Source organism: Trematomus bernacchii, unplaced genomic scaffold (genome assembly GCF_902827165.1).
Source record: "Trematomus bernacchii unplaced genomic scaffold, fTreBer1.1, whole genome shotgun sequence".
NCBI classification, from domain to species: domain Eukaryota; kingdom Metazoa; phylum Chordata; class Actinopteri; order Perciformes; family Nototheniidae; genus Trematomus; species Trematomus bernacchii.
Window position 1 is genome coordinate 5153784 of NW_022988098.1, and position 21940 is coordinate 5175723.

At 38.7% G+C, this 21940-nt stretch overlaps 2 protein-coding genes across 2 annotated transcripts; one reads left to right on the forward strand and one right to left on the reverse strand.

Annotated features, from left to right (window-relative positions):
* Positions 1 to 1878: 1878 nt before the first annotated feature.
* LOC117475585 (eukaryotic translation initiation factor 4E type 3-like) lies at positions 1879 to 12381 on the reverse strand. Its single transcript, XM_034121880.1, has 7 exons — positions 12063 to 12381; positions 9087 to 9159; positions 6855 to 6949; positions 5846 to 5906; positions 5688 to 5754; positions 5439 to 5594; positions 1879 to 3587 (listed from the first exon to the last, which is right to left on the reverse strand). Exons 1-7 carry the CDS (start codon positions 12248 to 12250, stop codon positions 3541 to 3543), a joined length of 687 nt encoding a protein of 228 aa, XP_033977771.1. The 5' UTR covers positions 12251 to 12381; the 3' UTR covers positions 1879 to 3540.
* Positions 12382 to 16792: 4411 nt separating this feature from the next.
* Positions 16793 to 20520, forward strand: gpr27 (G protein-coupled receptor 27). The gene has a single exon (XM_034121608.1). The coding sequence runs from the start codon at positions 17251 to 17253 to the stop codon at positions 18388 to 18390; it is 1140 nt and encodes a 379-aa protein (XP_033977499.1). The 5' UTR covers positions 16793 to 17250; the 3' UTR covers positions 18391 to 20520.
* The last annotated feature ends 1420 nt before the right edge of the window (positions 20521 to 21940 follow it).

Genomic DNA, 21940 nt, shown 5'->3' on the forward strand with positions numbered 1-21940 from the left:
CACTTGGTGAGTTCCCTGGAACACCGGGGACACATATTCATGTATAAAAGACGTACAAAAGTGCATTTTGCATGATAGGTCCCCTTTAAGTAAATACCGACACAGGTCACAAACTTCCTTTGTTTAATTTATTATGCGGGTGATAAATTATGACAATATCTAGATTCAAGCTGAATAACTGTTCTGGTTTGACAGCATCATGATAGTATAACTGTCTTTATAAAACACATTCCCAAGAATCAAGTGTCCTTGCAAATGAAGCTTAACTTGTAATGTAGGATTTGCGTTTGAAATGCAGCACAAAGGTCAGGTGTCAGAGTAGATCACAGAGCAACAGGAGCGTTTCTCTAAAGATCAAGAGGATTTTCTGCTGCGGGGATCAGCTGCTCTTTCCCCTTCAGACATTACAGAAATGTTTCTGAACGGCCGGCCTGTGGACGCTTATGATGTCTGACCGTGGATTTGTTTCCATGATAAGTGCGCTTCTGGTTTATACCAACCTTTTCTTAACCATTAAATGGTCTGATAAAGTGCAGCTCGGTGTGGGCACGGTGAGCTCAGAGAGGAGGTGGATGCCTTTTATAACTACAGGGGAGAGAGACACTTTAATGTCTCACCATCTCACCACTGAAGACATTCACATTGCATATTTCTGACATTGTTGTAACATGTTTAACCCTCCTATTGTCTTCGTTTTCCCCCTTACTTTGGTGAGGTCCTGCTTTAACTGCTATTACATTAACACAAAAACCATTAATCATCACCAAATTTCATTTAACACCCTTTCAAAATGTAAATATTGTATCAGACTACTGGTATACATGAACAACTGCAGTAAATGTAAAAAGAATAGACACTGAACATGTATTGCGTGTGCCAGGTGTGATCCATGTGGGGGGATGGGCACATACGGGGGGGGGGAACACATCTAGAGTGTGTGTATGTGCGTGTGTGTGTGTGTGTGTGTGTGAGTGTGTTTTATCTGATCCGGATGGTTACTAATTCCTTTTCTTTATGGCGGGAACACCATGGGTGATACAAAGTTGACTAAATCATCCAAAATTCAATGAAAGTAGTGATCAGCAATTGCATATGTTCAAATGTCTACTGGATATCATAAAGCCTTAATGCAATCAAATGTAAAACAAAAAAGTTATGATTGATGAAAGTAGTAAATCGGTCAGATTTGACCCGAAGACAACAGGAGGGTTAATGGTCAACATATTGTATTAGTGCTGTGGCTTTATTTAGAGATTCTACTTTGGAAAATAACAAAATAACTGTTGGGTTTTTTATTTTTTATTATTTGCTTTGAATCAACCCCTATAATGTATATATATTATTCTATATTCATATGTATCTCCCTCATAGATGTAAATATAATGATGAATGCAATAAACTGTGCTCCACTGTCGGACACAACGTTTAAATAAATATTATGTAATATATTTTACCCTTATATTTATCAGTATTCAATATTTTATAGTTAAAAAAAAAACTTTTGGCACTCATCGATGACATGGTCTAGAAATATAGTGGACCAATCAAACGGTAGGCTACAATCAAATTAACACATTTTGACTGAAACTGATTTCATATTTAAATATGTAACGTTAATGTGACTCATCAGGCTTTATCTCAAAATGTAAAGTGGCCCTATTGTACTCATTTTCAGACAAACACACTACAGGAAAGGGAAAACCCAAATAAGCATAATAGTTAAGTCCTTTGAAGACCTTAAAGTAAAAATGTTAAATATTTCTGTCCTCTTTTTTGTGGCGCTTGTGCAATAAGCAGTGATTTAAGGCTCTTACTGTATATGACATTAACTCACGTCCACATGTTGATAGTACTTTAAAAGAAGAAACGGGCACGATATGAATTGTGTTTTTCATTTTAATTTTATTTACTTTGCTCATGTCACTGCAAAAATCATGTTTACAAAGGAAATACTGTCCCCTTATACAGTAACTAACGCATCGACCAGTCTACAGTTTGACAACACAGTAAGAGTGGTGAGACACACAATGACAGCAGAAGCATTCAGTTCACTGCAGCCTGCACTGCACTAGTAGAAGAGTTAGTAAAGGGAACGGATAGAAAAATAAGTTTGATGCTCCTTAACATGAACACGATCAAATACATGAGGTCAGTGTTTCTTCTGGTTCTTTGAAGCAGCAGTTGACTCAATGACTATTGAAACTTACCATATTTTAGACAGAATTTAACATAATGTACATATCCTGCTAAATATGAGGATACTTCATGTTACTTGAGCAAACAATGCTGCATTTCTCTCAGCAAGTACAGACAAGCGTCACTATTTGAGCTTAAAAAATGTGCAGTATCTCTTTCGGGGGTAATTCGCTAAACAATCCGTGACCCCTTTCATGAGAGCGCAGGGTCTACTTTTCAACACGTGTATTGAAAGAAATGTCAAACGTGGCGTGGCTGAGGACATTCAAAGAGGCACCTTTCAGGATGGGTTTTGCTCTTTAGATAAATCTGAGTTTCTTCGGGGGGCGATATCAGATGTGTTCTGATCCTCTGTGAAGGCTTAGTAACTGAGGGACACTGGGATTGGAATAGGTAGTCATGTGCAATACTTCCAAGAGTTACCCTGATTTTAAATTTGATGTATGAAAGTTTCAAACGATCAAATGGGGACAAACTCGATGAAACACCATTAAGATACAAACTACTTACATTTGTAAAAAGTGCTGTGGCACTGGCTAAGTTGACTAAATATGATATGAACTGAGATGTCTTATGTAATAAACAGATAAAACTCATTATGTAGAGCCATGCTCATCTGGTAAAAATATACTTTAAAATATTGTAAAAATACTAAGTATGTATCTCTTACTTCTATAGAGTGGTGCAGCGATGATGTGTGTGTGTATGCTAGCACTGAAGTTAGCATCAGAAGGGCTTCCTCGACTAAAAGCAATGGGATTTCTTGTAAAATTGCAAATAATACGCTTTTTTTCGCCAAACATGTTTATGATACGTACATGTTTTTTTCAGCAGGATAATCTCCATATATTAAAATAACATTAATTAATTTTGAAGCGTAAATGCCATCAGCAGAAATAAAAAGCTAACGTTAGTCTAGCCACAGACATAACGATCACATGGCTGCGCATCACCACCGCTAAGCTAAAGGTGGCTAAAAGTGTATTTAGAGACTAAGGGCACTGGAAGTGGTAAACTGCCTGGTCTTGCACCACTCTACACCAGGGATAAACTGTGAGGTCTATATGCCGTGCAGAGAACAGGACCATGACAGTGCAGTTCAGGAGGAAATCAGAATGAACTAACAAGTTATTACGCTGGATAAACAGTCTCTAAAGAGTTCAGATGTTAGGACCCACATCAACATGAAACAAGGCATCAGTCATTAAAAGTTATAAAAATATATTGATAACTATTTCCTTGTTGAATGCAAAAGAATACCCTTGATTAGGTTGTGAACAGTGCCTTTACACTAAGGCAGGTACAGAGTTCAGGTGAAAATAAAAAAAAGTGCGTTACATTCGTTCAATGTCTTGATCGTCCTCCTTCAAAGGCATGATGGTCCATGTGAGCTGAAAGTCAAAGGGATTCACGGTGAGTATGAACATGTATTTTCACATGCAGGAGACTTTGTTTAAAGCAGGGGTGGGGAACCTTTTTCCTCTCAAGGGCCATTTCAATGTTTACAAAATCCTACGAGGGCCGTGCAAATGATTGAACTTAACCTCTGCTAAAAAAAACTAAAATCACAGCCCATTCATTTCGCCTTTCTTTCATGCTGTGCAAAGAAAAAGCAACCTCTTAATCCAGATATCTTTCTGTTTTATTTTCAATGTTTTTGTTATGCTTTGGAGAGAGTGTGTAAAAGGCGTAAGGACCAAACTGCAGACTCTCATAGCAGGTACCTTATGAACCCTAATGAAAACTTAAATGCAACAAACTGGACAAACTGCACAATGAGTGAACACAACAGAAACTAACACAGCAAAACCAGGTGAACATCACAGACGAATCTGACATCAAGTCTTTAAAAGGAAGACCATTTTTTAAAAGAAAAAAGTAATATTATGTTAGCCCTGAGAGAATTATAATTCTGGTGACCCAAGTCTAATCTGAATAGTTTTCTCTGTGTGTACAGTACGACTTAAGAAGGGGTGAAATAAAAAGGTTTTACCAGGATAATCTCTCTTTATCTTCTTCCTTCAGCTACTTTTTGTCAAACACTTCTCTAAGTTTTCAATACACTCTAAATATAAAATACATTACATATTGTGTGTTTGCAGAAATCTAACTTATAGTAACATGTACGTTTCTGAAAACGATTAAGAATAGGATATAACGGGTCCTCTTGTGGTCAAAGAGAGAATTACAACACCAAACACTTTTCGTCCCACCTGTTTTACTGTTGAAAATAAAAACAGTGAAGGAGCTTTAAGACAATCTTGAGTTGTTTTTTTCTCATAAAAAAATAAGGAACTTTGGGATTTTAGCCTTTGCAGACCATTTACATGCACTAAAACCTATATAACACCCCATAGTAGGGCCTCTTTAAAGGTGGGGTAGGTAATTTTGGAGAAACCAGCTCGAGTGCGCTAGAATTTGAAAATACACAGCCGGAGAAAATCTGCCACTTCCTTACAGAGCCCCTCCTCCAACACACACGAACGTGCACATGACCAATGAGGGCACGAGATAAGTTTGTGCACAGATGGAAGGCTGACAGGCAGGTAGGCCATCCAGTTATTTTAGCCGGGCCGGCTAAAATGATTGGTCGTACTTTTTACAGTACTACGGCTTCCACAGATGACATTTTTTTATGGATTTTTTGTCAAAGCACTTAAGATATTCATTGCTATCGGGATGTTAAGAGCATTCCATGGAATATAACAAAAAGTGTATCTCGAGCCGGTTTCTCAAACTTACCTACCCCACCTTTAAAGACAGGAGAGGCTCGGGTAACCAGATTTTCTTTTTCACTTGCCTATCAGCACATTCATAGTTTAAAAGACTAGTATTATGGTCTTAAATAACATGCTCTGCTTGTGTAGCAGTTGCAGTTAATTCTAATAATTGTACAGCTCATTATACATTTGGGATTATGTATTTGACATGTAGTGACAGGACTATGTGCATCTGCTATGTGGAGCAGGTATGAAAGCATACATTAGGGGGCATTTCTCTGCAACATCAATACATTCCTGGTTAGCCTACAGCTATGATCGCTCCTTAAATCATCCTCTGGCGTGCTTGCATAAGAATCTCCTGCAAACGTGCATAATTCATTCCAGAGCACCGTTAAAAAATGTTCTGCAGTCTGACTTGACTGATGTTAGTTTCTGACAAGAGCAATTTTAAAGTGTAAGCTCCGTTGCTAAATCTAAATGCTGCGTTACATGCAAGGGGGAAAAAAGGGGTATACTTACGCTTATAAAAAACAGCTTTAAAAGGAATGTACGGGAGGAGCTCATAGACTTTCCCCAAGATATTTGCTTCGTCAGCAAGAGATGCGTCGCTATTCCAGATCTGTACAATATCTTCCCGGTCCCGAACGCTAACACTGACACCGACAACTTCATCGTCTGGAGAAGAAAAAGGAGGGAAACAGATAAATATTCATCAATGCTATGCTGGGGGAAAAGCACATCTGTTTTCATTCTGATGAAGTAGCTCACCTGAGGCACAGTAATCTGCAAACTGCTCCCCGATAGTAGCAAGTAACAACTCTTTCCAAACTGCAGACTGGAGCAAGAAGAAGTAACAGAAGAGTTTATTCATAATTCAGCCATTTTTTATGATATGATTTGATGTGTAGATAAACAAAGACACCTACTGTGCTTTCTTTTGGTACTTTCATCTTCCATACTCCTCCTTTTGCGTTGCTTTCTTCTTCCCTGTTGGTATAAAATATGTAAATACTTAATTAATAAATGTTTTACTTTATTCAAAAGTTATTTCATTTCAAGAATTGTAGAAGCAGAAACAAAACTTTTAATGTAACTTGAAGCACTAATATTGACTATTTAACATGTCTAACTGATGATCAAAATAATTAAATTATTAATCAGACTAATACAAATGTAATGATTACAAAATATAGCAATGTAATCCTTAATGTCATACTTCAAATATACTTTAAATCCCTTTATATATATTTCAGTGGGTGTTGTGTTTATATTTTTTAATATATGTTTAAATCCAGAGGTGGGAGAAGTACTCCGATCTTGTACTTGAGTAAAAGTAGAAGTACCAGAGTGTAGGAATACTCTGTTACAGTAAAAGTCCTGCATTCAAAATGTTCCTCAAGTTAAAGTACTATCATCAAAATATAGTTAAAGTAGCGACAGTAAAAGTAGTCATTGTGCAGATTGGTCCATTTCAGAATAATATATATGATATGTTTTATAATGATTGATCATGAAAGTGTTCTCAAAGCTGGTAAAGGTGCAGCTAGTTTGAATGACTTTGTATACTGCAGGGTAGCTTGTGAATTTACTCCAGGTGGAACTAAAGTCTGATTTAACACTTGGTTATATTTCACATCATTCATCCACATCTGTAAAGTAACTAAAGGTATTAAATAAGTGTAGTAGAGTAAAATCACACCATTTACCTCAGAATTGTAGTGGAGTAGAATTACAAAGTAGCATAACATTGTACTTAAGGACAGTTCTTGAGTAAATGTACTTTGTTACTTACCACCACTGTGTGTAACTGAAGGAACATTTTGTAACAGATTTGAAATGATTACATGACAGTGAGTGCCTGAGCTTGGACTCTGTCCTGTGCTCCTGCTGCTGTTAGGGAATAAACTCTAATATTGACAGTGATAATAGACGCACCACAGAGGCCTCCGCTCTCCACGCATTAAGTGATAGCTGCACCTCAGAGGCAGGGCCGTGGCTGGAGGGATGTTGTTGTACACGCTCCAGAACAACTGCAGGGAGAAAAACATGGAGAGAAGAGATCTGTTTTCCTTTCTTAAAGCTCACAGATAAGTTATTGGTGTAACAGTAGAGCAGGGTGTCCACACTTTTTTCACTGAGGGCCACATACAGAAAAATATACGAAGGGCTTGGCCACTCACTAGAGGTGAGGTTTATTGCCTCATAAGTTCAGTTATAAGTTAGCAAAATCGATCAAATGTGGGTAAAATATTCTTAATACTTGAAAATGCTTTAAGAAAAAGCTCACAGCTCTCCAGAGGGTTTCATTTATTGTGTTAGCAGCTCATTCATTAAAACAGAAGCCTCAGATATCTATAATAAGTGGAAATATGAAGGGTATATTTCAAGCTTGTAAATAAGTTATTGGGCTTTTTTCTTTTCAACTTTAAAAACTGCGCTTACTAACACATGAATACTGTGTAATATATTTGTAAGTATTTATTTACAAAGTACAATATAATACAAGCACAAGTTTAATTTGTGGAGCATATTCCATTATACTTTTTGAATTGGCTGAGGGCCGATTCAAAATGGCCCCTGGGCCGTAGTTTGGACACCCCTGCAGTAGAGGAATACTATGTACAGGTGTCAGGACAATGCCAATCAAGCCAACTCCAGGATAGCCCCCATGCTAAGAGGCTAAGCATTTCACAAGTTGTGCTTTCACACATCAAATCAAACAGAGGATTTAGTTTGATAGTGTAACTTCCAGGTTTTTGTTATGGTATGCTTCCCTATTACCATAACATACTGGACTATCACTGCTTTCAGGAGAAGACCTGTAAAAAGGGTTTGGATTTTAACTTTAATGTCTCACACACACATTTATATTCATATATACACATATCATCTTTTCTCCACCCATGCCTATTTGCAGCACTTTGAGAAACCATGGCTACCGTTGGAGGAGTCACAGATGACGGAAGATGTCAAAGAAATAACAAAACCTTCCTCTGTAATGTTTGGTTCTGCAACATTTTGCCTTTTCCCGTTAAAATATCAACAAAAAAAACTGTTGAAAGAAAAACTCAAGATAGGGTTTTTCGGCTTTTTGCAGGTGGGGAAACTAAATATGTTGTTCTTTATTGTAAATGGACTGTATTTTTTAAAGCGGTTTTCCCCTTCAAGTGCTTTTTCATATACAAGTCAGCATTCACACACATTCACACAGAGGCTAAAGCTGCCATACAAGGTGCCAGCTGCTCAGAGAGACTAACAGTCACACACTGCTAGCCAAGAAATCTGAAACATTTGTGGTTCCTTGTTCCTTTCCCAAGGACACTTGGACGTGTTGACAACAGGGTAAAGGGATTGAACCAGGAAACTGGAGGAAACTGAATGTGTTATTTTAGAGAACCCTTCTGCCATCTAGTGGCCCTGCTGTTTGTTTCTGTGTGTAACAATTCGGGCCAAATCTGAAATTGGTTATTGTTATTACATTAGATTCATATATTTGACCCCATGGCATTGTGAGATACATTCCCAAATAAATAAGGTTGTTATGTTAAACCTGAAGAATATATAATAAGTCAACTGGTACCAATACCTTTTTGTTTTGTGGAGAAATGAATGCTAAAACCCACACAATTATTGAGCGGTGTTTGTTCTGTGTTTAGTCCCTGGTTTCTTTTTTTGGACTGCTTGCTTACAGCTGCTATATTTAGTTTTACAACACTGCACATGCTGAAAGTCCCAATACAAAATAAATAAAGCACTGACTTCCCCTTAACAACATACAAGCCATCAAAGCACCACAACAAAAGGTAGTATGGCTAAAGTGTAAGAAGAGCCACAAATCAAAGGCATCTGAATTGACAGATGATGATATGTTAATCAACAGGGTTTTCACACATTTGCAACCGAAAATAGTTCGAGACGGGGGGGGGGAATTTCAATTAGAAAAGCTGATATATTGGTATGTTTTATGACGTCAATAAACCTACGTGTTCAAGTTTCAAGATAAGAAATGTTGTCGTTTCTCCTAACACTTAAAGTGCAAGTGGACCGTACTTCCCGTCCATCAATGAAGCTTTCTCCTCAAGCTAATGTGATCCTGGCCGAGTCGTGATGCACAACCTCTTTCCTCTGAGGATGACTCAGCTCTTTACACTGCGGGCCAGATCTCACCTGAACGGTTTGCACGGTGTAGATCTTCTTCAGATTGGATTCACATTGAGCAGCCGTCGCGCCCGGTAATGACCTGAGAGAACAAGTGGAAACAGTTTTAGACCATGGTGAGGATTCACTGATTTATCAAGGAAAAAGGAACCAGCTGATAACACAAAAAGCAGGCTCAGGGTTCATGTTTACTTTTTGCCTTATGTTTTTTGGTCAGATGATTGATGTTATCTATGTGTGTCAACTTTAAAACAGAGGGTTCAGTTTAGTTTTAGTGATCATCTCCATGGAGTATATTTACATGCCTCTATAGGCTGTACGGTGCATATGGAGATCATAAAAACAACATGTTCTTTCCATGCTAAAAGCTACCCCAAAGGCCCCTGAACGTCAGCTTTTTAGAGCAAGAGGATCCACATTTTTACCTTGAATTTTCTCATTTTGACATAAGCCAAACATCTTTAGGGATTACAGAATCTAAATTCCTATCCTAAAAAAAGGTAGACACAAATGTACCTAAACAACAACAATCTAACACGCATAGAGGCTACTACAGTGGACAGCTTTTCAAAAGGTGTTTTCTTGTATATACATGGTTGCACCATCAGCCACTACATAGGACCCTATTGCATCATCCCATACACTGCCACTCAGTGGAAAGTCAGTGTAAGTGCATGATACATTTCTCTAAACCAAGATGGACGACAGAAAGCCAGATGGACGGAGGCCGTTTCTCAATGTCGAATAAACCTGCTGCAGAGCCACTAGTTCAAGTATACTACGTCATTGAGTGGCGCCGAAGGACTGTTTAAATGCATGTTAAATGCCCAGCATTCGGCGCCACTAGATGACGTAGTATACTTGAAATAGTGGCTCTGCAGCAGGTATACTCAACATTGAGAAACGGCCCGAATCACTCGTCGATATCTTGCCAATTATTTTATGGAAAGCGCTCCCTGCAGGTATAACAATGTTGGTGACATCAAGTAACAACTTAGGAATCATATAATTCATAAATTGTCAAAGTATTGATTTTATGTTTGCAGGAAATTATGATCAATCACCTGTCCACTAAAGTGGACGTCATGCATCACTGGCTATATTTCAACTACAATTCATACTGCTACTGTTGTTCTTGAAAATACTTCATTTGCAATATCTTTTTGGGCCGTAAATCAATATACTTATGTTATTATAATGTCATTTTAAATTTGCACATCTTTATTTATCATTTTTTCCAAATGTACACGTCTTCAGTTCAAACTTTAACGCATACTGTCCACCTGAGTGGACATATAAAAAAAAAATTCTAAATTTGAAAAAACTAGATCAAAACAAACTAAAGTTAAAATCTTGTTTTTCATGCCCCATGGGCAATAAAAACACTTGGTAAAAAAATCCTGGCTGAGGTTTTCATAATTCATGCATGAAAGTGTTTGGGCTACACCTAGGAATTTACTTAATTACATAGTAGGCTACATTATTTGAGTTACAGATGTTTTATTTTTATACGTGTTGTGCTTGAGTGTTGATTGTTGGCAGCATGTGTTGTTACGTGTGTTAAAAGACACTTTCCAGTGTGAATGGACAAAAGATGTTATCCTATTTAATGGTTTAGTTGTTAAAATAGCGGAAAAATGCAAATTATATGTTTTGAGAGCCCTAATGCGAGTTCTTTAAAAGTCTTCTTTTTGTTGGACCAATCATTTGAAATCATAGAAATATAGGTCAGCAGAAAAATGTCACGTTTTGGAGGTTGGAACCAGACTGATACTACATGCTACATATTGTATACTGTACAATAAAGTGTTGCTTATAAACTTTGGGATTTTAGCCTTTGCAGTCCATTTACATGCACTAAAACTAACACACTACAGGAAAGGGGAAACTCCAAAGAGCATAATAGGGCCTCTTTAATACTTCACTCATTTTTGGGTCAACACTTTAAATAAACACATGGAAGATGACATGGTGGGATACAAACTTTGGAAACCTTTGCTCCAAGGCAGAAAGTCAAACAATAAATAATCTCATGATCTCATAAAAGAGAAGGAAAGACAAATAGAGACACTTTGCAATCTTATGGACTCTTATTTTGAAAAGTCTTTGTAATAAGGCTAGTATATAACAGCTTAATTTATATAAGTGGATACTGTAAAAAAAAGGTGAAGCCTGTATCCTTTAACTGAGCTACTTTTTAGACCATTACCCTGCCAGGTTCCCCTGCTCGGAAACATGGAACAACTGTTACAAAATCATGGCATTAAAATATACTTAAAGTACCAAAAGTAAAAGTACTAATTATGCAGGTTGGCTGACTTCGGAATGATATATATTGTATGTTTTGATTATAAGTATTGATGCATTCATATGTTTATCAAAATGGTACTGGTGTAACTAATTTACACTAATTGGGGCTTAATCGAGGTGTATCTAAAGTATTTTTTAAGTGTTGATCATATTGTTTATCAGTAATCTTTATATGCAAAGAAATTAAAAGGTATTAAATAAATGTATTGGAGTACACTATTTACCTTTGAATTGCAGTGGGGTAGAATTACAAAGTAGCAGAAAATGGATATTTGAATTACAAGAACCTCAAAATTGTACTTAAGTACAGTACTTGAGTAAATGTACTAAGTTACTTTACACCACTGTATGTGGATTCTGGAAAGACTGTATCCTATTACTGAGCTACTTTTAGACCGTTACCCTGCCAGGCTCCCCTGCTGGGAAACATAGGAGAAACTCTCCTGAATTGAATGATTAATACCAATAAACACCAAGGTAAACACACGTAGGATTCATAACCGTGGATGAAACGGTAACTTTGTAACAGAAGAAGGTCATGGAACAGTCTCGCGCTACATTCGCTCTGCAGGCCTGCGGAAAGCTGTGGCCTTGACTCTTGTTTTTCCTCCATCATTCCTGCTCTTCCCCGGGTTACAAACTCACATGCAACACGGAAGAGTGGAGGTATATTACCTGTCCAGCCAAAACGTCCAAGGTGAGTGCAGAGGCAGCGTCGTCTCGTCGTCTTCTCGGTGTTTCTTTGTGATGTTTTCCAACTCTTTCTCGTCGATGTCAATGTTGTTTGCAGGGGAAACTGTCTGAGGGTCGCTCAGTGCGCCTCTGTCCCTCTGTAAGTCTGTCTGACCCTCTGGAACCGCCATTACAGCCGGTTAAAGGATATAACACTTTATTTAAAAGCTCCTGTGTGAATGTGTTTACTAAAATCACCCGGTTTGGCTTTAGCTGTAGATACCGAGCAGACACACCACCGCTTTTCCGCCTACCGACTGGTGACGTCTGTGCGTCACTGGGCAGAAACCACGCAGTTGGTCCAATCCAGAGAGCAGGAACAAATAAAGTGATGTCTCACTCTGTGTGTGTTTCTGGATTCTGACATGAAGCACAACATCTACAACAGAAGAGATAGTAAATATGGGCAAAGCAAATGTATTTATCATGGTATTTATATAGCACATTTCAACACAAGTCAATTCGAAGTGCTTTACCAAAAAAATCAAATAAACATTAAAAGCATTTCGATATAGTGTCACAGAAAGACGTTATAAAATTACTTTTAAATACATTTTAAAACCTGTCATTACAAGGCAGAGAGAATACAATGAAAATAAAGCAAGCTAAAATAGAACAAGTCAGATACAAAATACAAGAATAAAAGTAACAGTGCAGTGTAAGACATCATTATGTATTTGATTCCAATACATGAAATAGCTATTGAGCATATGAAACAGCTGTCATTAAAAAGATCAGCGTATGGAAGTGATGATGAAGGGGGAAACAGGTTTTGTTGTGTTTGCAACTGTGGCTTTAAAATGTAGGTTACTGTCACTCATTTAGGTTACCACACTTGCAATGCCACGCATTACTATAAACTGTGTAACTGAAGAGTGCAAACTGGATTTTGTATTATGCAGTCTGGGTTGTCATTAGATTCTGTGACATGGTGTAAATGTACCTTGTCTGTTTTTCAAATGCTTTACTTTATAATATTTGTGACTTTGCAGTAATGGTGCACTATCTCAACCACAAACACAGATATTGTAATCTATGAGGACTTCCTCGTTAAAAAAAGACAAATATATATCGTACAAAAGCCCAGACCAGTACCCTGTATATTCTCCCCAAGAAGTGGCTTCCTAAATATCAACATTTGCCTCAAATATCAGCCTTAAAATCTGTGTTACTTTGTTGACATGCTATTATACCTGTCATTGAACTTTATTCTTAAATAAAGCATTCATTTCCCACCATTTTGTGATGTTATTTCAATACTGAACATTACCCCCAGACTTTCTTTCAGTGTGAAACAGCTTCTATTGTCATGAGTGTCGTGGCCAGGAGGAACACTGTCTCGACGTCCGGCTGAAGCACTCAAGTCATACACGATAGTCTTCTTCAACAAGGAATGTATCACTACATTTGTCCACATAACACTTATTGTATTTTCTTTCTTTAGTTATCATTTATCATACCAGCAAAGCTGCAACACTTGAAGATCACAGCACACCTGCAACCACAACATCTGTTTCCATTTTAAAAGAAAAGTTGATCTGGAGCTCAGTTTCCATAGGGGGGCCTGAGGGGATAGACATTTTAAATTAGATTAGATATACTTTATTGATCCCACTTTGGGACAAGTAAAAATTTGATATAAAAAAACAAACATAAACAGTAAATATGTACTTACTTATCAATAGTAGAATGCACAAAACTGTAATAAATATACATATTTAAAGTGAATGATATATGCTTATATCTATAGTGTATCTGATCGACTGTACAATATCAATATATATAATTGACGTTGTTGTACACACAATGATAGGTCCAGCTAGAACTCTCATGTGAACACTAAATACTATTAAATTAAGTGTGCTAAGTAAATGCAGATTTTACATTTAATTTAAATGTACAAGGTACAGAGTGTGTTTGGGAATTGCACTAATCACACATTTTGTATAACCTTTGCCTCCATGTATATCTTCTAGATCTGCACCAAGTACTATGTAAGCATCAAGGAAATGGGCCCCCTTTTCTTAATTTTCTAGGAGTGAGGCATCCTCTCATTACACTACCTTCGGTCCCTCGACTCTTGTTGCCTGTTTCAGAGCACTATGGTGAAAGTGCTTTGCAAGCTCCAACAAGACAGCAGTTCTTTGGGCATTGAAGCACTCAGGTAACAAGATGTGAGTTTTTAAAGCTTCAGCAATCTAAATATCATCTGGCTGGATCTGTATTGTCAATGCACTGCACCAAACACTTTGTTTAACTTAAAGGTGGGGTAGGTAATTTTGGAGAAACCAGCTCGAGTGTGCTAGAATTTGAAAATACACAACCGGAAAAAATCTACCACTTCCTTACAGAGCCCCTCCTCCAACACACACGAACGCGCACATGACGAATGAGGGCACGAGATAAGTTTGTGCACAGATGGAAGGCTGACAGGCAGGTAGGCCATCCAGTTATTTTAGCCGGGCCGGCTAAAATGATTGGTCGTGCTTTTTACAGTACTACGGCTTCCACAGATGACATTTTTTTATGGATTTTTTGTCAAAGCACTTAAGATATTCATTGCTATCGGGATGTTGAGAGCATTCCATGGAATATAACAAAAAGTGTATCTCGAGCCGTTTTCTCAAACTTACCTACCCCACCTTTAACCACACTATAACATATAACGTAACAATTATGGTTTCACAAGCAGGACATTATCTTATGTAGTCCACTTTTAACCATCAATACTGCTACACCAAGAGCCCTATAAGTATAACATGTATTAGGATAGAGATTATGACTTATCCTGTTAGAAATGTACAGTAATAAAGCTATTTGAATTACTTGTTTAAAGTATTATTCAATACAAAGTGTTTCTAGGTATCAGAATTGGGCTGAGTATGGCTTGACCAGTGTGCCTAATTGTTAGTTGTAGACATAGACTATATTTTCCTGTAAGACAATATTGAGGGCTTAATTATTACATGAAAAATGCAGAAATCCTGAAAACATCCAATTAAACCAGACAGAACATCAATGCAACACTGTCAACCTGTTAAAAGTCCTTAAATATAACTGGAATTAAGATTATAGCAGATAAACAGAATGAACTATTTATTCTATATTTAATATTTGTATCCAAAGTGACGTAACTATACTTACCAACATTTTGATTAGCAACTGTATTCAACTACATATTTTACAATAATTAAAACAGATAACACTAACATTTATTTTGTACACATAACCAGCTTGAGTCTACACCTGCCCATTTGATAGTTGGACCCACTGATTCATGCAATGGAGTTACTAGGGTTTCGTATCAGTATGAACATCCTTTTTCCATTATTCATCTGGACTTCATTAGATCAGCTCTCCAGTGTGGTCACAGGATCATAAATCAAAACCTGACTAGGAATGGAAAGTGTTTCTAGGCATCAGACTTGAGCTGAGTATGGTGTGACCAATGTGGCTTCTGGTCAGCTATAGACAAAGCCAATATGTCCCTGTAAGACATCACTGAGGGCTTAATGCCAGATTTATCATGTGCTCCTGCTGCTCCTCGCCAGCAGGGGGAGCTGGAGACTCACTGCAGGTGCAGATCTGTCACATGGTGGCAACTGAGGTTCAAAGAACACAAGTTCTGCTGAGACCACCAATTAATTATTAACCTATAAACATATTTTAGATGTTTGGTTGTCTTTATCCTTGAAAGTCATATGTAGTAAGGCCAAGGAAAGAAGAAGAGACAGAAAGAGTGGTTTTCTCTTCTGAAAATGCAATTACTCTATTTGGTCTGTTTTTAAGTACGCTGGTCAAATCCTGTTCAATTTCTTTAAAAGGCATCACATAAAGCATTCTAAGTCAGAGTTAATTTTCTTCTGCTCTTCTGTCTTCTGAGACACCCCCGCTCGGTTATATCACTATTTACCTTATTTGAACCCACAGTGTTCACTCTGTCTGTGTCTGTTTGTGTTTTTCTTTGGTCATTTCATGTGTCTTTGGAGTTGTTCAATGTCCCTTTGTGGTCATTGTGTGTCTCTTAGTTGTTGTTTTATGTCTCCTTGTGGTCTTTGAATTTGTTTTTCTGTTAATCTTGTGTCCTTTTTTAGTTGTTCTGTGTCAAAATGTAGTCATTTTGTGTGACTTTTTATAGTTGTGTGTCTCTTGGTAGTTCTTTTGTGTCAGTTTGTGTGTATTTTGTGTCTCTTTGTAGTTGTTTTGTTTTACTGTGATCATATTGTGTCTTTATTGGCTTTGTATCACTTTGTCATTGTTTTGGTCTCTTTGTGTTTTTTTCTCTTTGAGTTATGCCTATATTTTCTAAGTTTTATTAAATAGATGTTCACATACAGTAGTGGTTCAAAATCAAGAGCTTATTGTGTTTCATGTTTTCTATTAATAATTAAGACTACACATTGACATTCATGAACAATAAAGTGACTCTTACTCCTTAAACTTCAATACAATAAAATATAAAACTATATTTCATAGTATTTCCCTAGCTGGTAGCCTATGATCAGATGTTTTGCGACGAAATCTGTCGACCTGTGCATGGAGACAGATTTCCTATAGATTGCATTATGAGCCTCTTGGCTGATCCCAGGCCTGCTCACTACATGCAGGAAGCGGACGTGCGTCGCATACAGTCTGCAGACGCTGAGAGAGATCCAGCGATGGACCCACACAGACGCTCCCAATCCTGCGAGCCTCGGATCCACTCTTTTCCTACTAACACGTTTGTTTTCCTAGGCTATATTTAACTCCTATCCTCCCTGCCTTTTAATGAGGCTTTGGATGCGTAATTGCGCCATGCTTCCGCTCAACACTGTCTGCTTTTTTATTCCCGGAGCCGAAAGGCAGCCCTCTGCCATCGAGAGGAGGCTGGGATGTGTTTTGTGAGCCGCTTGTCTGCTGAGCCTTGCGAGATGGTGTATAAAAACAAAACTAACCCGGGCTGCCTTTACTCAGCAGGGACTGGACCCACAGACAGGGACGCGTTATGTGCCGGACACTTGTGAGATGAAGGACAAGAAGAAGAAGAAAAAGAAATATTAGATGTTTTGTGTTTTGGAAGTGGGATGATCGGGATGGATGTTTATTTTGTTCATCATTTGCTGGATACTAACACTGAAGTGATGTGGGAATAATGTGCGAATACCCGACTTCGATGGCGAACACAAGTGAGTTGGGAGAGAGCAGCAGTCCGTCCTTCCACAACTATGCGTCCGCGGCCTCTGCGGTCAAGCTGGCCTCCCTGGGTCTGATCATGGGCATCAGCCTGCTGGGCAACGCGTCGCTGTCCCTGCTGCTGCTGAAGGACAGCTCCCTGCACAAGGCGCACTACTTCTTCCTGCTGGACCTGTGCCTGGCGGACGTGGTGCGCTCCGCCGTCTGCTTCCCCTTCGTCATGGCATCTATCAGCGGCGGGTCAGCCTGGCCGTACAGCGCGCTCTGCTGCAAGCTGGTCGCCTTCATGTCGGTGCTTTTCTGCTTCCACGTCGCCTTCCTGCTGTTCTGCGTCAGCGTCACCCGCTACATGGCGATCGCCCACCATCGCTTCTACTACAAGCGGATGAATGTGTGTACGTGCGCGGCGGTGATCTGCATGGTGTGGACGCTCTCCGTGGCCATGGCGTTCCCCCCGGTGTTCGACGTGGGCACCTACAAGTTCATCCGTGAGGAGGAGCAGTGCACCTTCGAGCACCGCTACTTGAAGGCCAACGACACGCTGGGCTTCATGCTCATGCTGGCGGTCATCGTGGGCACGACGCATGTGGTGTACGTGAAGATGTTGTGCTTCGTGTACGATCACCGGAAAATGAAGCCGGCTCAGTTGGTGCCAGCTATCAGCCAGAATTGGACCTTCCACGGGCCGGGGGCCACTGGGCAGGCTGCCGCTAATTGGATAGCCGGATTCGGACGAGGACCAACCCCGCCGACCTTAGTGGGGATCAGGCAAGCCTCTCACCCCGGAAACAGGAGGCTTCTGGTGCTGGATGAGTTTAAAATGGAGAAACGGATCGGGAAGATGTACTACATAATCACCCTGACCTTCCTCATTCTGTGGGCTCCTTATATAAGCGCCTGTTACCTGAGAATATTTGTGCGCGGAGCTCCGGTGCCGCAGCTCTACCTGAGCGCTGCGGTGTGGATGAGCTTCGCCCAAGCGGGGGCCAACCCCATCATCAGTTTCCTGTTCAACAAGGAGCTCCGGGTGCGCCTCAGAGCCTGTTTCCCCTCCTGCCTGGGAACACAGACTCCCATGGAGCCATACTGTGTCACCTGAGGCCCTAAAATACTGCCAAAGACACATGTTGTTTCAGAATGTACGCAGACTGCTCCCCAAATGTGTTTGTACACACACACATACATAGGGATGATGTGGAGTGTGAACCCACTTCTCATTGCTTCTAATATTTATTTAATTGCTACTTTTGTTCATGGCAAATATAATTTGCTTTTTTAATCTGACAAAAACTTGAATGTGATATAAAGTAAAGCTACAAAAGGCATATGATTTGATGGTTTTTCAAAACAATCCCCTTTGCCATCTGTTTTATTTGCTTCACAGTAGGGGAGAGTGGGGTCAGTTGGGACACTTTTGTATCTACACGAAATAACTTTGATTTCATATGTTACTTCGACAATAATGATAATATTTGAATGCCTAAACAGATATTGGTGCCTGCTGACAATCAAACACGTGTTGTAATGCCCAACCAAACATGAAAGGCACACATTTGTAAAAGGTTACCTTGTTTAGGGCAAAACAACTGAAAAATACAAATGTGCACTCTGAATTTGAACACCATAGTTCATATTTACAATATAATTTGCTTTCAAACTTCTGGGGAAAAATCTAAATGTTAACGGTTTCTAACACTTGCAGCCACTTGAGTAAACATTGTGTCAGTGACGTAACATTATGGTCTCCTTATGTCATGTCTTTTTTGTTATTAAAAACAAACTATAAACAATACAGTCCCAATTAAACTCGGGGACATGTCTCCACCATCCCTGAGAGAGCAGACACACTTTGGCTTCTTGTTCTGCACAACTGCAGCAACACTAACCTCAACCAACAGTCTAGAAAATGTTATGTTTACGGCATTAATAAAAACAGTATATAAGAGGAAAAATTACTTAACAGCTGAAATGGGCTTTTATAAGCTGCAATTTATGAAACTGTCTTTAAAATGTGAGGACATTGACGTTTATGCTCAAATTAATGATGCATTCACACCAGACGCAAAGCAAAGATTTACCAACCGTAACTCGCACAAGTTTTACTGCGGCATCATTTTTGTTTACTCCGCAATATCAGAATGATGCCGCAATATACACACTTAAACAAATTAGTTATTAAACCATGAATTAATGCTTTGGCAAGTGTATCTGAAGACGGCAGGCAAAAAACATTTGAAATGCTACGCTAATCAGGCCATGCTAAGCTAACGATGTTGCTCCTCCATCCATACTCAAAATAACAAGTGAATACAGGCGGAGATTCTTACTGCTGATTGGCTTGCGTGAGACAGCGTCACGCAAATGACTTGCTCAAGTTGAGAAAATTGAACTCTTGCAAATTGCGCAGCGTCATTAGCAAAACCGTTGCAAATCTGCTTCTATCGGCATCTTTGCATTTACTTTACATGTAATCCCGCCATGTGAAAAATCCACTTTACATCCAGTGTGAACGCACCATAAAAAGGGTGTGTCTGAGCATTGTGAAGAGCAGAGATGCTTTTTAAGGAAAAGTACCAACTGACCCCGCTCTCCCCTACTGTAGGTGACACTAATTCCAAGTATAAGTATGACATGTACTGTGTCGTGTTATGTCCTATTTTTGGAGATTATTTTTCATGTCCTATTCAGTATATCAACTTTTTCGGTCCACAACAATATTGTACATGATTGTTACTTTGGCTATTAGTTTGTATATTTTCAAATTGTATCCCGGCACACTCGTTTGAGGTTGTTTGCCTTTTGATGACTGAAACACAACAGAGCTATTTTATCAGCTGATCAGAGACAGTTTCTCTGTGACACACTGGCTTTCTAGTTGTTTGGATACCACAAATGAGACACAGATCTCAGTATATTTTTAACGAGGACAGCCAGTGTCCCATTTGTAAATACTGTATAGCCTCTTTTCCTTCATTCTTTCTGCTTTTTTTTTTTTACCAGATAAGTGGTATATTTCATAATCCATTGGGACATTTGTGTTTAAAAAGGAGTTAAAACTCACTTTAAAAGGTATTTTGCAAATTCTTCTTCTTCATGGGTCAGTTCTGTTGGGTTATCCTTGAATTATATTATTTTCTACAGATATGGACATACACATTTTAACAATTTAGTGCTTTGGAAAGGTTTGCATTGTTTGTATTTCTCAGCAAATAAATAAGAAATGAAGATATGTTTTTTGGGCTTCATAATCTGTTTTTTAATAAGATGTCTCTTCTTGCTCACCAGCTCTAATCCCTCTGTCTTGTCAGTGGTTACTAATGTGTTCTGTTTCCTGACAGCCCCCATGAGAACAGGTGTGATATTGTTGCACTGGTTTTAAAAAGGAGAGGGTTAGAGTGATAGACATTTTTATCGATTTTCTTATTGAGAAAAATATCAAGTTCACCTGAGGTTTGAAAAAGTGCTGCTCAATCAATACAGATCTTTGTTGGATTCTCTCTTATCAGGTCAAAACAAGTCCTGTCCTTGGTCTTTATTCTGAGGCTTTAGGTTGTAACAGGGCACAAGAGCAATTTAGAGTTGCAGTTCTATAAAGTTGAGAGACTAACGAGAGGCAGCTTCCTTCATTGGTTTTCATCAAGCCACTTAGACTTTTCTAACGCGTTTTCGTTCAATTTTGTTCTACTCACAGTTGTGATGACTTGTTTGACTTCTCAAATTAAATCCTATTCACACACACTCAACAAAGTAGATAGGCCTTTACAATATTGAAACAAATCCTAAATGAAAAAAGGCAAAAATAATGTAAAATGATAAACAATCTACAAATGTGCTTAGTCCTTTAGCTCTAAACGGTGTGTGGAAAAAATCTAATATAAACAGTTTGGTTTTTTACCAATATTGTGATTCTTAATGTGATATTCCTTGTTTGAAGATCTTCTATTTCATTGCAAAGCTGATTTGATTGCGAGGAATGGTTTAGCCCCACTTTCCTACGACATTCTCAACGTGTGGCTTGAACCAAACAACAAAATGTGACCAGAAACACAAAGTAAACCACTTGCCTTTTTAAAGTTAAGAGTTAAAGTTCTGATTTTCACCTCCTAACAAAGCACCAACTAAAGGGTTAATTTCATTTGTTTCTGCGTGTTCCTGACAGATGGTTTTGCTCTGCTATCGGCGTGCAGAGGTCTCACGGTATAATTGTCCCTCACCTGCATGTTCTCTCATGCAATGCAAATGCAGCTCTGGTATTCTTGGATCATCATCTTGTCTTCAGGGCACGAGGCTCCGTTGTGATGCTGGCTAAATGTAATTTTTACCATGGCTTTTACTGCTGGCTGTTTTTATTGACCTTTTCGGTCTTTCTAACCGCTCAGTAATTACACTGACCTATGTACTTCCCATTGGGTTTTCCTAAAATACAATTTGTACAATTGAAAATGTAGTTTTTTTGGAAAACAATATCACCTGATGAGGTTAGGAAATGTTGTGTGTCCCAAGTTATTTAAGGCATTCTAGGCAGGAATTGACGCTTACTTATTTTGCCTCGCTATATATTATTGTCCGCTTCCTTTTGAATGCTTGCTCTAAAGTCAGGGCTTCCATAGAAGCTCACCAAAAACTCTGCTACTACAGATTACTATGAC

Bases quoted from the DNA above. Each gene is read 5' to 3' on its own strand.
- LOC117475585 (XM_034121880.1), bottom strand. From the start codon at position 12,250: ATGGCGGTTCCAGAGGGTCAGACAGACTTACAGAGGGACAGAGGCGCA. The intron at 9,160-12,062 runs GTAATATACCTC...TTGTTCTCTCAG, and splicing joins TGGACGTTTTGGCTGGACAG to GTCATTACCGGGCGCGACGG. The intron at 5,595-5,687 runs GTGAGCTACTTC...TTTCTTCTCCAG, and splicing joins TGCAGATTACTGTGCCTCAG to ACGATGAAGTTGTCGGTGTC.
- gpr27 (XM_034121608.1), top strand. From the start codon at position 17,251: ATGTGCGAATACCCGACTTCGATGGCGAACACAAGTGAGTTGGGAGAG.